General features: G+C 32.4%; 1 protein-coding gene across 4 annotated transcripts; it reads left to right on the plus strand.

The window, feature by feature from the left end:
• Window positions 1–27: 27 nt before the first annotated feature.
• On the plus strand, window positions 28–13,833 carry LOC132714888 (protein arginine N-methyltransferase 1-like). Of its 4 annotated transcripts, none has more exons than XM_060697806.1 (10): window positions 28–116; window positions 1,295–1,429; window positions 1,953–2,108; window positions 6,003–6,066; window positions 8,117–8,265; window positions 8,868–8,955; window positions 9,550–9,665; window positions 10,119–10,269; window positions 11,001–11,125; window positions 11,816–13,833. In XM_060697806.1, exons 1-10 carry the CDS (start codon window positions 99–101, stop codon window positions 11,897–11,899), a joined length of 1,086 nt encoding a protein of 361 aa, XP_060553789.1. In that variant the 5' UTR covers window positions 28–98; the 3' UTR covers window positions 11,900–13,833. The 4 variants fall into 4 exon arrangements, with proteins under 4 accessions (XP_060553789.1, XP_060553790.1, XP_060553787.1 ...); XM_060697807.1 differs by having other exon boundaries at window positions 1,298–1,429; XM_060697804.1 differs by having other exon boundaries at window positions 72–125.
• The last annotated feature ends 3,734 nt before the right edge of the window (window positions 13,834–17,567 follow it).

The raw sequence follows: 17,567 nt of genomic DNA on the forward strand, positions 1-17,567 counted from the left end.
TCTAATTTCGCGCTCTGCTTTTTGAAGTCGGTATCCGTAGAACCAGACTATTTAAATACGTACTACACAACACGTGTGCGCGGTGTGAACATAAAAGAATGGCAGAACACATGGAGGTAGAAAAAGTATTATTTAAACTATATATTTCATTATTTTAGTCAATCAACTTGTTCTGTATGTTGACTTTATTTATGTTTGAGCTAATATCATTACTGATAATGTCGTTACACGTTCGTAAGATGCAACTTTTATCTTTCATTTTCCCGCTTGCATGATTTTTTTTCAGCACAATGAAATAATTTTATAAACTTTCGACACTGTATATTTTTAAAGCACTTGCATTAAGTTGTGTTTGATTCAACATACTCTTTTACGATATCATTTTCATAATTAGATCTTTAGATTGCGTTTTGGATATCACATAACTAGTCAATGCCGTAGAATATCGTGTATTGATGAAATGATACTATAGCTTGGGCTGCTAAAATATGTACATGAAACAGCCTGGTTATATGGCCAGCTTGGAGTCAGACTTAAAAGCAGAGTTTTATTTTATCCAGACAGCAAATGAATTTGCTGTGGACGCGAGGTTTCAAATATTGTGCAATTACTATGATGCAAAAAGGTACAATGTAGTCTGATAGAAATTTGGTCAAAAATACCAAACTGTGTTCAAGTTATGTCAATCTAATCACAGTTTTTGCTGATATTTTATGTTGATCTTACTGTTCATAGAGAACTTTAACAAGTTTCGGCTTAGTGTATATAAACATTTAATTTCCATTGCTCTTATTTGGGACAAAGAAATGAAAAGTACCTTCTTATGCACTTAAGTAATGCATCAATTCATGTTGGTATCATTCTTTGTTGGGAATTCTTGCTTATAAATCACTGACATTGTATTGAAATGGGTGAAAAAAACTAGAAAATCTATTATCATTTGTAAATTCTTGTTCCTTTCTTTATTCCAAATGTGTCATTTTGCATTGTAATACAAGCATGCTAACTATAAGTTGATGCTTCAAGCTTGTCTACTGTTATGCATCATTCATTTCAATTTATGTTAGACCGAGAGTAATTCAACTTTTTAAATGTTATCTGTTGTTTATATATACATATGATGTGCAAAGTAGATAAGCATAAATCAGTCTTTGAATGGATCTTTTCAAAATGTCTGATATTTTAACAAATGTAAATTGGATCTTTTCACAATCATCTTGGAAATATCAAAATTTAATACTGATGCCTTAAGAAATGTAAATTTTTGAAACAGTAAAAGTATTTTTCTTATCAGCAGGTAACAACAAATGGTCCCAGCAGCACCACAAATGGTGAGACTGCACACCCAGAGACGAAGGCTGGCGACGGGGAAGAAATGACCTCAAAAGATTATTACTTCGACTCATATGCACATTTTGGCATTCATGAGGTATAATAAGTGTTCAGTTTGTTTACTTTTTAAAGTGTTTACTATCATTGACATTCATTATCATAGGTTATTTGCTCAGAATTTGAATTATGTGATATTGTCATTATGTAGTCATTTCCTGGAAATAATCATATTATAAATGTTTCTTAATATATTTTTGATTATAAAATAGCTAGAAAGATAGAGGCAGGTCAGCAATCTGCATGTACATCCATCCTTGCAGCTCAACCAGACTATGCTATTGTCTACATTGCTCAATTTTGATAATTTAATATATAAGTAATAATGAAAAATAATCAGTTTTAACCTTATGAATTGTAGCAGCTAATGCAACCAGTTTACAGCCAGGAAGTCTGCACATCTGTCTAAAAAGATAGTAACATTTCTATTAAATCTACAAGTAAAAGATGCACAACTATTGAATGGGTAGTTCTCTAAGACTATTATTCATATGCAGGGTAGGAAGGTTTGAACATGATTTTACTTTCCGTAAATCTAATATGTATGTGTTTCTGTTATACAGGAAATGTTGAAGGATGAAGTTCGTACCTTAACATACAGAAACTCCATATACCACAACAAACATTTATTCAAAGGAAAAGTTGTTCTGGATGTTGGTTGTGGTACAGGTATTCTTTGTATGTTTGCTGCTAAAGCTGGAGCTGCCAAAGTTATTGGGGTGAGAACTTTTGAACTTTCTTTTTATAAAGTATACTTATTAAGTGGTAGAAGTTGGCCATTTTCTGCCTTTTTGTGGAAAAATAATTTAGGTCATATGGCGCTGAAACATGAAAGATGATTTTTGGCTAACCTAGGGTGTTACAAACTTAAACAACCTCATCTGCTAGAGGTAGGAAATGCTTAGACGCCAGTTATTCAAACCCATTTATTTGCCTCTTATGATTATGCAGGGATAAACAGTGACTGTAATTCTGATGCCTAAACACTTAAAGGCAATCCCTCGGCGACAAGAGGGTTTTGAGGATAAAAAGAAATGGAATTGAGTCTATGGTCATTGCTATATCACAATTTGTGAATTACTTTTTAAATAAAATAAAAGGAGTAGTCAAAGCAGTTTACCGATGTTATGTAATAATGTCTGTATGCTTGGTTGTGAGAAGAAATGGTTTAAAATTGTAAATAAGAAAGCAAAAGAAAATGAGAGTCATGCTTTTAGTAATTTTCAATTTTCTTTGTAAATGATAGAACTTTAAAGTGACATTATGCTCTTTTTTTTCGCTTTCACTTTAAGTTGAAATAGAATTATTATTTCAAAAGAGTGTCTATTATTATTATAACAAGACTGCCCCACCCTTTTAAGAATTGAACATTACTGATCAGGGCTCATCCGGAAGGGCGATTCAGGCGATAACTTCGCCGTGTATATTCCAATTTCGCTCTCCCGATTGATCAAAGAGAAGTCAACATCGCCGATAAAATCTTAATTCCCAAATAGTAATTACTTAGCGATGTAAAGAGCAGAGATTGTATCCGCCCATATGACGACCGCTAATTATCATTATCCAATCAGAGCGTCGCTTTATACTACCCTTCTACCTGTAAGCAAAGCGATAGACCGCCTACTCTAAACAGTAAATAATGAGAGCATCGGCTCGAAACGGTATAATTGCGTGATAGTTTTGCGAGTTTAATACGGGATTTGGCGATAATTATAGATTGTTTTTTCCGATTATCTAAACACTTGCAATCTTCCCTAATTGATATACACGATGCACTTCGATGGTGGGTTTTTAACCCGAGTAAAGGCGATGTGCAATGGATTTTTCACGGCTATCACAAAACTGTTAGTCAATTAAAAATAATCAATTTCATTAATGTTCAGCGACAGGATTAAAAACTTAATAATAGTTTTGAATGATTTCAGTCTGTTAACATCAATTTTTACTGTAAAATTGTTATGTCGCTCACGTCATGGCTACAAGGCGAAATGCCGAAACCGAGCAACTTAAGAAAGTTACTGATTCTGAATGATAGTTACACCTACGCGAAAATTTAAGAAAGCCAATTCGCAAAAATCTTGCGATTGGTATGTTGTAGCGGTGGGGATGTTTGGCATTGTTCTCTTTGTAGAAATGCTAAATTTGACACAGTTTACGCACGTGGGCACGACATCCCGGCGAAACTACATATCGCGAAACTACATATCGGTCGTATATCATGTAACGTATATCATGTAACGTATATAACAACAAAATTTGTCAGGAAAGAAGTGTTCTTTTTGTTTCAATATATATATTTGTTTTAATGTCGTAAATATGACGCTCAGATTAAGATTTATCAGTATTGTAAATTTTAAAAAGCATTATTTATAAAGATATTACCGAATTTAACATTTCATGAAAATAAAGGGAGGTAATTAGAAATTAATTTTCTACAATTTCTCAGTCAAATTTTTCAATAAGAAATGGATGTATGCAATTTTAGTAATCAAATATAATGTGCACAAATGTTTGCAGTACATATTTTACATATTATTTGATGTTTGAAAATTGTTTTATAAGCATAATTATATGCATACAGGGATCATTCTGGTCAGGATTTTTAGTGAGAGATTTTCTCTCATTTGAGAAATTTTAATGAGAGAAATTAGATTTTCTTGAGAGATTTAATTTTCATGATGGGCGAGGTTAAAAATATAGAAATTTCTAACTTTTTAAAATCACTGTACATAATAAACATTGTTTATCTAATGAGGATATAAGAAGATGTAGCTCTGTTTATTACAGTGATTTTTGTTTTCACTTTTTTAACACATCCTATGCCTTTTTTTGTGAATTTTTAAACATAATAAAATTCTAGTTGTGAAAAATAAATATAACACTTTTATTCTGAAATATAAAAGAATTATACATGGTTATCTACTACAACTATTATTTGCAGCCAATGTTCCTAATGGACAACACTGTACTGTACAGAAGTGATTGTTGAGATTTGAAGAATATTTTTTATAACCTTACATTTTGTTTTCTTTATGATTCTCTTCACACACCTCCCTCCATTAAAAAAATATTCATTGAATATGTGACCTGAACACATAATGACAAATATCTCCATATCCACAAATATAAACAATGTATACCTAAAGTTATTTTTATTCATAAACATCATTTTTAGTGTTATAAAACACCTTTAAATAACACTCAGCTTCCTTTCAGTATTTTTTTTTAATCACGACATCGCGAAAATATGTGACAAATGAATATGTGTCTGTTTTCTGCTGAAACATTCACAATTCTAGCTGTTGCTGATTGCAATAATATAAAATTAAATATTTTTGTTCAATAAAAGAATATTTATTATCGGCTATTTCATCAGGAATCGTAAAACAAATTTTTTTAATTTGTTCTTTACGGCAAAATTTACCGTGGTTGATGTTACATTTAGAAGACAAATTTTACCGGTATTTGTTTTTTACATTGTCATTTTTATGTTAGTCTGTGTCTAACAATTTTTATTAAAATCAATTAAAAGTGTTTTATGTAAATTCTCGACTTACAGATAGATAAAGGTTAGCCATCATACCGTACGGTGAGTTTGCGGTCTCCGATCGGCAATTATTAGGCTAAATAATTCAAAGTGTTGGACTACTTTTTGGAGTTTTTTTTACACCGATTTGATTAATAAACAATTTGAAATTAAATTCTTGATGGGAATCGTGAATTTTTCATCATATTTTTGTGTAACTTTAGCATTCTTTTGATTGTGATTAGACATTTTCCGGCTCAAATTGCCGTGCGAGATTTTCTCTCATTTCACAAATTTCTCTGAGATTTTGGTGATTTTTTTGCGAGATATCGCGGAAATCGCGCCCTAGAATGATCCCTGGCATATAAATTTGACATTACAACATTCAGGAATCTGAAAGAAATTTCTGTCACCAGAACAGAATACTCATAGAACAGATATTATTAATCAATATCCAATGTGACCTCAGTGAGGAAAGTGAAAAATATAAAATTGATTTTATCATCATATCTTTTTCTTACACATTATTATCAACAAATCTACATGAAAATATAAAAACACATATTTAGAGAAAGCTTATAAATAGCTGATAAATAGATATCAAAAATAATTATTTTTATTCATATTTGCAGCTCAAAAACATTTAGATGCCATTGCCAGATCTACTATTTATTAATCTACTATTAATTAATACTACTATTAATTAATCTACTATTAATTAATAAACTTGAGAAATATTATATGTGATGTTAATTGTGTTTATATTATAATTAAAGGATGTATAGCCATGCATGTTAATGCATACACATTGGGTTGTTTCCATTCTCCCTAATTTTCGCGTGGAAGTCACTTCTCCCTAAAATTTCCCCCCAGGATGAGCCCTGCTGATAAATTCTGAACCATATTTATAGACATTTCTATTGGTCACTAGGATTATATTGATTATCTTTCCATAGTAAAATATATAATTGAACACAATTATAGCAAAATGTCATGTTATTTTTATTTTTACTCGTTGACTGACCATTTACACTAGGATGGGCACTTTAATATCATGTTTGTAATTGTTTATGTTTCACAATTTCAGATAGAATGTTCTGGTATTATAGATCATGCTAAGAATATTATAGAAGCAAACAAGCTGGATAAAAGTAAGTAAACTCATGGCCCCATGTTCCCAAAGAAAAGATCTGGATTAAATAATCTGGATTTGAGAATAAGCAAGTTTTGAATCTTGATCGTGATACTTATTTATTGAACACAGGGCCTGTCAGTTATTGTTAGGAAATTTTTATTTTAAGTATTAAAGTAAAATTTGAGGTACTTCTTATTACATGTAATGGCATTTTTAATCAAAATTTCATTCATATTGTCAAATGTCATCTGACATGATCAGATGTTAAGACCACCAGGTCCTGGAGATGCCCCAGCCATATAATGGCTGGGGCATATAGTGTTAACCTGTTCCGTCATTCCATCATCATCAGTTTCCGTTCATTATCTTAGAAATGGTTGCACACATTCAACTCAAATTTGGCATATGGATATGTCATAAGAAAATACAGGTCATGTTCTAATTTGGTCATAGTTCAATGATTTTTGGCAGAGTTATGCCCCTTTTACTATGAAAATAATATGAAATGTTCAGTTTCCGTTCATTATCTCTCCAAAGGTATTACACATTCAACTCAAACTTGACATATGCCTTTGTCATGAGAAAATACAGGTCAAGTTCGAATTTGGTCATGGTTGGATGATTTTTGGCAGAGTTATGCCCCTTTTACTTTGAAAATAATACAAAATTTTCAGGTTCCATTCATTATCTCCCCAACAGTATTACACACTCAACTCAAATTTGACATATGGATATGTTAAAGAAATGCGCAGGCAAAGTTCAAATTTGGTCATGGTTCAATGATTTTTTTGCAGAGTAATGCCCCTTTTACTTTGAAAATAATATGAAATTTTCAGTTTCTGTTCATTATCTCCACAACAGTGTTACATATTCAACTCAAATTATACTTATGGATATGTCAAAGGAATGCTCAGGTCAAGTTTGAATTTGGTCATGGTTTGATGATTTTTGGCAGAGTTATGTCCCTTTCACTTTGAAAATAATATGAAATTTTCAGTTTCCGTTCATTATGTCCTCTATGGTATTACACATTCTACTAAAATTAGACATATGGGTACATCAAAGAAATACGCAGGTCAAGCTAAAATTTTGTCATGGTTCGATGATTTTTGGCAAAAAAGGAAATTTTCAGTTCCATTTCATTATCTTCATAACAGTTGTACATATTCAACTCAAATTAAAGATATGGATATGTCATAAGAATGCATTGGTCAATTTCCAATTTGGTCATGGTTTGATGTTAGCTGACAGAGTTATCCCTCTTTAACTTTGAAAAAAAATCAGAAATTTTAAGTTTCAGTTAATTATCTCCCCAATGGTTGTACACCGTAATTCAACTCAAATTTGACATATAGATACATCTTAGGAATAAGCAGTTCAAGTTTGAATTTGGTCGTGGTTCAATGATTTTGGACAAAGTTATTTTCCTTGAATGTTGGAAAAATTTTGATTTTCAGTTTCAGCACTCATACTTTTGTGGAAATGTATGTAGCCATTAATTTGGCTACAAATATATGCAATATGCAATTTACAAAAGGTTAACACTGATTTCAGTGCCTTGAACTTTGTTTAAAAATGGTTTGTGTTAACATTAAATAGTTTTAAGGGCTTTGATCTTAAAATGAAAAAAATAATTTGTGCAAACAAATTTGGAACTAAATATTATAACATCTGAAATTTTGGCTGCATGCGGGGGCATCCGTGGAGTGACAACACATTTCTAGATAAATATATGTCACTGTTATTGGAGGGAAAATTCTCCAAGATGAATATGGAAGGCTCAAAAATCTGTAATATTTAGATCAACACTTCAGTAAATTATATTTGTTGCAGACTTTAAGACAGGTCCCTTGTGACTGTGACTCCTTGATAGGTGAGGGACTTTGTATTCTTTGATATGAGGAAACTATTTTGGGGGCTTAGCAGTTTTACTCTTGATTCCCTCTTATGCCACAAATAATGCATGAAGGGGGCCCGCAGCTCTTTATGAACCAGTTAAATTTTTACAGTGTTTGTGTAACCTAAAAAAAAACCAAAGAGGATAATTATATAATTTCTTTTGACAGATATTTACCTTGTGAAGGGTAAAGTAGAAGAGGTAGAGTTACCAGAAGGCATTGAGAAAGTAGACATTATCATCAGTGAATGGATGGGATACTGTTTATTTTATGAATCTATGTTACAGACTGTTCTCTTTGCTAGAGACAAGTGGCTGGTAAGATTTGATGTTACTTGAAATGTTACCAACAACTAGCTTTTTTTAACACCCATGCATAAAAATGAATATTAAGTTAAATGATCTGTCACTACTCACTCATGTCGCAACATGAAGTCATCAAAAAGCTTTATTGCTGAAATTTTTATATTGAACCCAAAGTTACTTCCTGGAGGTTAATAGAGCTAGCAGATTTACAACTTCACTTTTGGATTTGGTTGAAATGGTTTCATAGGGGCATCTGGAGTTGTACCTTCACCAGTAGAACCTGATTATCAGGGCTTTACTGAATGCTGAATCAATATACCCCTAATAGTTTCTCAAGCTGTTACATCCAAGTTAATGCACAGAAAGTATAATGCTGACTATAAATAAATCTTGATTAACGCCATAAAAAGTTCAAAGACCTTGCTGGGTGTAATATATAAGATATAATAAGTAGACATTTGTGTTGGACTTCTGAAATTATATAATATATATGTCGTTGAATGAGACTTGTATACATTTAAATTACAAGATACTGGTAGAATGGTATGGATTTCATTAGACGATTTTTGCAAGTGTTATAAGTGAATATTACATAAAATAATGTGTATTTTTAGGCACCAAATGGTATGATATTCCCAGACAGAGCTACACTCTACGTTACTGCGATAGAAGATAGACAGTATAAAGACGAGAAAATCAACTGTAAGTTTTTAACTCTTAATCAAGTTAATTGCTAGAATGGACATGTCCAGTTTAAATTTTAGAATTGTTCCATAATCAATTTAGGGATGTCAAGATAAAAAAATGAAGTTGAGAAATAAACAGTATAGAGCCAGGTTGGATTGCATGAATGTGCAGACTTGCAAGGTTCTATATTGTTTGCATAAGCTAATCACTTCCTCTTCCAAGAGGGTAAGAGTTACTCTGTATTCTTTCAGCTTTCTTTGTGACTCTGTGTATAAATTTTTTAGTCAAGTACACCGTATATTTAGAAAGAAATTTAATTGATCTTTACAAAGGTGAAAGTTAATTGATTAAGCAAGACTTACCTATATGTTGAAGGTTGATCATAATTTCATCCAGAATAAATCTCCCTTAGGGCTGAAAAACTATTGCATGCATATTCACTTCATGAAAAAAAGAAACAAGTCTGGAAATAAACAGTTATAATGACATTGCATATAGTGATTGCAGATATGCAAGCTGGTCTTTCTCTATACTTGTTGTACAAACAGGCAGATCATTATCACTGCTTGTATACACACAGTTCATGTATCAGTTTGTAATAATTTTCAGGGTGGGATAATGTATATGGATTTGACATGAGTACCATTAGGAAAGTTGCAATATCTGAGCCATTAGTGGATGTAGTAGATCCTAAACAGGTTGTTACTAACTCCTGTCTTATCAAGGTATGTATTTGTTTTCTATCTCATAATTTCTATTTTATATTGTAGCTACTTTCCTTAGCTCTTGGAGAAGTTTTTTAACTGTAAATGTGCTGTGTAAAGTGAGAATGAAAGTGCGAAGTAAACAATTTTCCTGATTAAAAGTGTATGGCTTAAAATATCATAATTTCATACTAGGATTGACTTTTGTTTAAATGTGAACGAAATATCAATTTATGTAACTTGAAAATGTGGGAATGTCTGCATGTACATAAATGTTTTTAAAAAGCTTACTTTTTAGAGAAATAAGTACTGAATAACTATAACTAAAGTCTTAAATATCTTGTTCCACTTGATGCATATGGCTTAGCTTTGAGGTTTGTTTGGTTAAGTGCCTAATTTGAACTGATTTCCACATTATGATATTGTATCCAACTTAAGGCTGTTTAATTACGCAATAATATTGTTTTGTTTCAGGAGGTAGATATATACACGGTACAAGAGAAGGATCTCCATTTTACCGCACCTTTCCATTTGTCATGTCGGAGAAATGACTATGTTCATGCACTGGTTACCTTCTTCAACATGGAGTTCACCAAATGTCACAAGAGAACTGGTTTCTCTACAGGTATTTACAAGTGTATTGTTTCACCTTTTATCGGTCAAATTTCTTATTGGGCTTGTCCAGTTCCTTGTTTGCTTGTCCATGATCAATTTTTGGGATGTTGAAATGAAAATTTGATGGAAATGAAAATTTGATGTTGATTAGGTGAGAATAGGTAATCACTTGTTGCCAGCAGGGTAGGGGTTAAAATGGTTTTATATCCACATTCTTTGTATTGAAGCTCTTGGTAATTTTGGGGTAAAGATTTGATAAACATTATTTTAACCAATAAATAGTGTATATTAAATGAGAGTAGATTCAATATTGAATCTATTGAATGAGTTGTATTTTAACCAATGATATTGTATATTAGCATTGAAATGGCATATTTTGATGTTAGAAAATTTCTTTAACTTTAGCTCAAGTAAGCTATTGCCATAGGTCAGTCAATTCTTTGTTCTTCAGCAACAGTTAACAGGGCAGTTTTGATTGGATCTTCATCAAACTTTGTCAGAATGATTGTCTAAATAATATCTCAGATGAGTTAGAAGATTAGCCATCTTGGGTCAAAAAATATGTCTCCAGGTCAAATCAAGAAAAAGTTGTTTTCAAATTTTATAAGAATGAATATATGTTCATATAAACCCAAGCAATTAGACTCAGTTTAGTGAATTTTGGCCATCGTGGGCCTCTTGTTTTTGAATCAAAATTGTATTAGATTAAATATCTGAGTCTAATTTTGATATGTATTGCAGCCCCAGAAGCCCCCTATACCCATTGGAAACAGACTGTGTTTTACTTTAATGAGACTGACTTAACAGTAAAGAGAGGAGAGGAAATCACTGGTACAGTCACAATGCAACCAAACAAGAAAAATAACGTAAGTTATCTAGTCTTTTATTTTTGACTGCTTTATTTGGGAGAGGTTAGTAAGAGCCTCCTCCACAATCAAGTTGTTAAGATAGCCAAGTTATAATCACTTATTCCTCACTAATGTGTGGTCAAAATCTCACAGTGACTTTAAAATTTTTAATGCAAAAGAAGTCGGATTATTAGAGTTTGCTTGTTCTACTCACATGCTTGCTTATGCATGAAGTAGTGAACAAAGTGATACCTGATGTATAATTACTTAAATAATTTTAAGATGGAAAATTGCCGTTTGACCATAATACTGGTGTTATTATAAATTTCTAATTAAAAGTAAGTATACATCTGTTAAATTTGAGTAAAATAATTAAAAAGATGTAAACTCAGTATCTAAATAGATAACACAACCCTTAAATGATTGTTTTTTGGTGTAAAAAGTGTCTCAGAGACTAATGTAATATCATGCTTAAATGATACCTGTACATGAGTTATTATAAAGGACCAATTTAAACATCACAAGTGTTTGACATATGATGTTTATTATTATTTAGGACTATTTCTCTTGAAAGTTACTTCGTATCTACCATACCCAATTACCAAGTTTAATACTGCTATGGCATTGTCATTTATGTACATGTTTCTGCTCAATGAAGAAAATTTTTATGAAACACTGCCTTTAAATTGAGAATTTTGTTCCTTACAGAGAGATCTGGACTTTGAAATTGACGTTGAATTTGAGGGGGAGTTGTCATCTATGAAAGAGACTTTAAAATACAAAATGCGCTAGTATCATCATATAGCACCACCTGTTGCCATGGAAACAAAATTAGTGGAGTACACATGATGTACTACGGCCTGACTGTGATATATAATCACCCGGATTGATGTATCGTACCTCGAACCAGTCCTACCGAAGAGGCCTCCAGAAGGGGAAATTTGGACCCTTTATGAAATAGACTAGATAAAAAAAAATTATATAATCATTACATGTTGAATAGTATGTTATTGCATGCTACATTTGTGTCCTCAATAGTGTGCTTCTATACTGTTTTTAAAATGTAATCAAATGCTAAGGATGTTTTTAAAAATCTTTATTGTGATAAAGAGTTTGAAGAACATTCTCATTATAAAAAAATCATGAGAAAAAAATGTTATTCTAAGTAATAATTATTGGAAGTATTTTGAAGTGTACTAAGACTTAAAGTGGGATAGAGAAAGTTTTTATTGAGAATTATAGTTAATTGAATTATATTTTTGAATTTCAAATTGCTGGGAGTAAGGTTATCAATGTTGCTGAACTGTTATGAATAATGTTTTAGCCCTACATTTTATATCAACATGTAAATTGTAATTTAGATCAGAATTGAGATTGTAGTTTTGAAATGTTGAAAGTTTATATGTGTACTTTGATAATCTGATGTAGACTTTAAAGTTATTTTATATAATTAGAAAAAAAATTACTTTGGATAAATCATTATGAAATTTACTTGCATTTGTCCATTAAACATTATGACTTGTTTAGAAAAAAATATTGTTGTAATGTATGAAAGATTTATTTTAATTCTTGTTTACTTTATTAGCAAATTACAATGAAAGTTATCAAGTTGAGAAGATTTACAAATCATTATTGAACATAATAGTAATGTAACTAATTGATAGTGAAAAAATAAAGAGGCATTCATATGTTTAACTGCTAAATAACTTGTACAGGTAATGTTTTATGTTGTTAATGTATTTTTGTTTATTAATGGACACATAGGACTTAAATCTAGACACAATAGAATGTATTCTTTTATGTTAATGCCTCTGAAAGCTTCATTTTCAATGTGTTGAATTTTCGGACCAAATGAATTGTGTTTCATGAATATACATGACATGAATAGACTGATAATAAGAAGCATTAAAGAAGCATTTATAAAGTCCCAACTTGTCAATACAAGTTGGCGAGTATGTAAGAACACAAACCAGCCAGAAGTGAATGTAAAACAATTACAGAAAATGGCTGTTGTAATATAATGCAAGGGATTTTACCCAGCACTTTTCATGATGAAAATCTTGAATTAGACAATTTTTAATGGCTTTGGACTCAGCCAATTGTCACGAATGTCTTGCTACAGTATTAGAAAAAGAAGTTGCATTCTTAAAGCTTTTTGATGCTTTTTTGTCATGTTGGATTCAAATCATTGTACTTTCATTTCATTTTCATAAGTGGCTATATAATGTTTTGCAATGATATTATTTGACCCTGTGCTAGTACCTTGAAACTTGCATAGGTGCACTCTAGTAGTCATGTCTGAAGCTGAATGTACTTTATGCTGTACATAAGAAATTTGAAATAGACAAAGAAAGAAATTACTGTTGTCATGACATGAAAATATTTTAAAAAATTTGGATAAGCTTATTCTTAACCATTTTTTCGTATGTTTATTTCTGGGCAGGGATGCCTGATATGAATTACACTGCTGTTCTAAAGTTGTTTCAACTAACTTTGGTTAGTTGACAAATATTTTATCTTAATAAATTTGAGAACTTTGAGAGGTTCTTTCTAATATTTTTTTTGGACAAATTTTTCGTATCCACTTTTCTAGATTTTTAGTCTTTCATGCATTGTTTCATGTTTTTAATCACCCCATTGTCACTTATTAATTGTACATTTTGTAATTGTTTGCTTTTGTAGGTCAGCTGAAATGACCTTTCAATAAAAATCATGTGCAACAAAAAGACAGCTTGTTGTTCTTCTTGCCATCTATCTTAAATAATTGTGTCTTAGATTAGATTAAATCACTGCTTCAAGTAAAGGTCTAATGTGGAAAAAAACAAAAGAATGGTGCTTAGGTAATTTACGTATAAATGAAAAGGTTTTGATATTGATTTATTAGATAAGATCAAGAAATTAATTTGTTATAGTAGTTTTGAATTATACACACTTGTGTTTGAATCTTAGCAGGGAATTTGAATTCTGTTTTGTGAGAAAGTTGGTTTTATCAAAATGTAAGAATTAATGCTCTGTCAGTAGCAAAGATGGAAGTTTACACACAACCTGCTGAATGTGTGTAATTGGTAGATCCCTACTCTAACCTTTTACTTGTATAACACTTTATTTAACCACAAACATTGACATGTTCTTTCATTAATACATATTGTGTGGTGAAATTTTTATTGTAATCTGATAATTCAAATTGAGAAGATTAGGGATCTATGCATTTGTTTTGCCTTTCTTTAAATCTGATTCAGTCCATTGTAACTTGAAAATTACAGAGTTTCAATATCAAAGGGGAAAAATTGCCACCAAATATAGGGACTGGTCGGACTGCATAGAGGTGTAGGCTAGCCCAGCTTTATACTGGTGGCTAAGTCTTATCACACTCGGTTCCAGCATGTTAGGGTTGACACCAAGTTCAATATATATATAATTATATCAGTGGATAACATGTTGGACTAGTAATCTAATGATCACTAGGTGCATGAACTTAAAACCCTGTTGGGAGGGGGGGGCAAGTTTCCTTGAGCAAGAAACTACACTCGGTGATCAGTACTGGTCCGTTCCATGAATGGATTCGAAATTGTGTCTTTAAGCTTATAGCTTACTACACAACCCAGCTAAAATAAATTCTTTATAAACCAAATATATATGCATTAGCTTGAGATTTTTAGAGAATTGAACTTTATGTGTAATATGCATGATTTGTTTTTAAACAACAACAGTTCAAACATGCATAATTACATTGATACTTAAATGTAAGTATATAACAATGTAACCGGACAAAGCTGCTCATAAGTGTTTATTGGAAACACTTCATTGATGTAAATGGTATATCCTTCCTCTTGATTTTGAAGCAAGAAGTAAACAATAAACAAACCTGTTTTATATAAAAGTTTATTTGAAACTCCCATCAGTTCATAGTAATTTGAAAATCAAGGCATTTTTATACACAAGTACAAAAAGAGCCTGGCCAGATTTCACTGGTTATTGTGGATGATCAAAACGTGATGAAAAGCATTACTACTTCGTACAAATAAACATAACGAAAACACTTCAAGTTGCTGACATATAGAGGATATTTGTTTGTTTTGCATGTAATTTCACTGAGTGAACACCAGATGCAATATTTTCATGAGTGGCGTAGCCACGAGTGAAAATATAATAGCTGGTGTTCACGAATGAAATATATCTCAATCTTATATGTAAAACAAATAAATTTTCTTTTTATTTCATGCTTTTTAAGTGATTTTTACTGATTTTGCCGCGTAACGTCGCGCATTCTCCTTTGTGACGTCATCACATCATGACGTCACATCATCAATTTTGAAATATAGTTCTGTTAAATTTCTCTAATTTTGTTACACTTGTAACATGATGTATGGTGACATCCACTTTCTTTTCCTAAAAAAGCAAAATTTATGCATGACAGCATTTATTTCTGCCTGTTATTCTATTTAGTTATGATTTTCTTTTCATCCGCATTCAGATATAGTTCGGCTACAGTGAAAATTATATTTTATAAATTTCACTAGTGGTTTATCAGAATATAATCATCTGATATATTACAATAAAACACTGGAAAGCATGAAATAAAAGTGAATATACAATTAAGACTTCTGTTAACAAGTTTTATATTTTTGACATTGAATTTTTCATTTTCTTCTTTGTTCTTTAATGTGACTGATTTTAGATTTTTATACCTCCGCAGGGTTTCATATGATTTTTAATTGTCCATTTTTTGACAGGGCCATAACTTTGTATTTCAAGGATGGATTTTGAAATAATTTTGCAAAAATGTGGAGCACATTGAGACGAACGATTATTGACGGGCAAGGTCCAGTTTCATTATACATTTTGTACATGTAGTGCATTGGTAGTCAGGTCCAGTGGGGGGCGGGTCTTTTTGTCAATGAAGGGAAGTAACTCAATCGGTGTCTATGCTTCAGTGGGGCTCCCTTGAAATTGATTCAAACAACAGAAATATACTATTTCATATATCAACACTTATATTAAAGACACTAATACAAGTTAGAGACAGACTGGAAAGTGATAATAGTCCCTGAAGAATCTAGAACTGCCACTGTCATGGCCTGAATACCCCCGCATACCACTTTGTCAGAATCAACAGTGACCATTGAGAGCTCAAAGACAACCTCCCTGCAAAATCTGAGGTTACTAAGCCAGTGCATTGCTAAGTTATGTATTCTACATGCTTCAAATGTGAAAATCAATACACTGCGGACAGGCATTCTTAAGCATTTGAGCAGACAAGCTTATTATAGTAAAATTCCTGTGACCTTGACCTTTGACACAGTCACCTAAAAATCAAAAGGGGTCATCTATTGGTCATAATCGACCTCAATACCAAATATGAAGACTGTTGACCAAAGCCTTCTTAAGCAATTGAGTGGACAAGCTTTTTTAGTCAAGGCCCCTGTGACCTTGACCTTTGACCCAGTGACATCAAAATCAATAGGGGTCACCTAATGGTCATGATAAACCTCCATGCCAAATATGAAGACTGTGGTTCAAAGGATTCTTAAGTTATTGGGCGGACCAGCTTTTTGAAATCAAGGCCCCTGTGACCTTGACCTTTTACCTGGTGACCTCAAAATCAATAGGGGTCGTCTACTAATCGTGACTAACCTCCATGCCAAATATGAAGACTGTGGGTCAAAGGATTCTTAAGTTATTGGGCAGACAAGCTTTTTGAAGTCAAGGCCCCTGTGACCTTGGCCTTTGACCTGGTGACCTCAAAATCAAGAGGGGTCATCTACTAATCGTGACTAACATCCATGCCAAATATGAAGACTGTGGGTCAAAGGATTCTTAAGTTATTGGGAGGACGAGCTTTTTGAAGTCAAGGCCCCTTTGACCTTTACCCTGGTGACCTCAAAATCAATAGGGGTCATCTACTAATCGTGACTAACCTCCATGCCAAATATGAAGACTGTGGGTCAAAGGATTCTTAAATTATTGGGCAGACAAGCTTTTTGAAGTCAAGGCCCCTGTGATCTTGACCTCAAAATCAATAGGGGTCATCTGCTAATCATGACTAACCTCCATGCCAAATATGAAGACTGTGGGTCAAAGGATTCTTAAGTTATTGGGCAGACAAGAAAAAAAACGACAGACGGACAAGCTGATTCCAGTATACCCCCCTTACAACTTTGTTGTGTGGGGGTATAATAATGACCCAGCTGAAGCACGCACCATTATTTGTTTAGCCAGCTAGTCCTCCACTGTGTATGGGTGGGGGGAGTGGTGGTTTACGTCACACCAGCACTTTACAGGTCATATGGCAATTTTCAGCTTGAAAGTCGAAAAAGATCTTGGGTGCCCCCTCCGTGCATTATTTCAGACATTAAATGGCACCTTAGTAGAACCACCGATGTTCCGTAAACTAGCTGGATAGCTTCTACACCGGAAAAATCCAAATATCCTTCAGGATTGGAATCCACAGTGGTGAGTG

This window comes from Ruditapes philippinarum, unplaced genomic scaffold (assembly GCF_026571515.1).
Source record: "Ruditapes philippinarum isolate M1 unplaced genomic scaffold, ASM2657151v2 ctg567_1_1_1_1, whole genome shotgun sequence".
Lineage (NCBI taxonomy): Eukaryota > Metazoa > Mollusca > Bivalvia > Venerida > Veneridae > Ruditapes > Ruditapes philippinarum.

Coding starts and splice junctions, on each gene's coding strand:
- LOC132714888 (XM_060697804.1), top strand. CDS start 99: ATGGCAGAACACATGGAGGTAGAAAAA. Junction 6,067..8,116: donor AGCAAACAAGCTGGATAAAA/GTAAGTAAACTC, acceptor TTCTTTTGACAG/ATATTTACCTTGTGAAGGGT. Junction 8,266..8,867: donor TTGCTAGAGACAAGTGGCTG/GTAAGATTTGAT, acceptor GTGTATTTTTAG/GCACCAAATGGTATGATATT.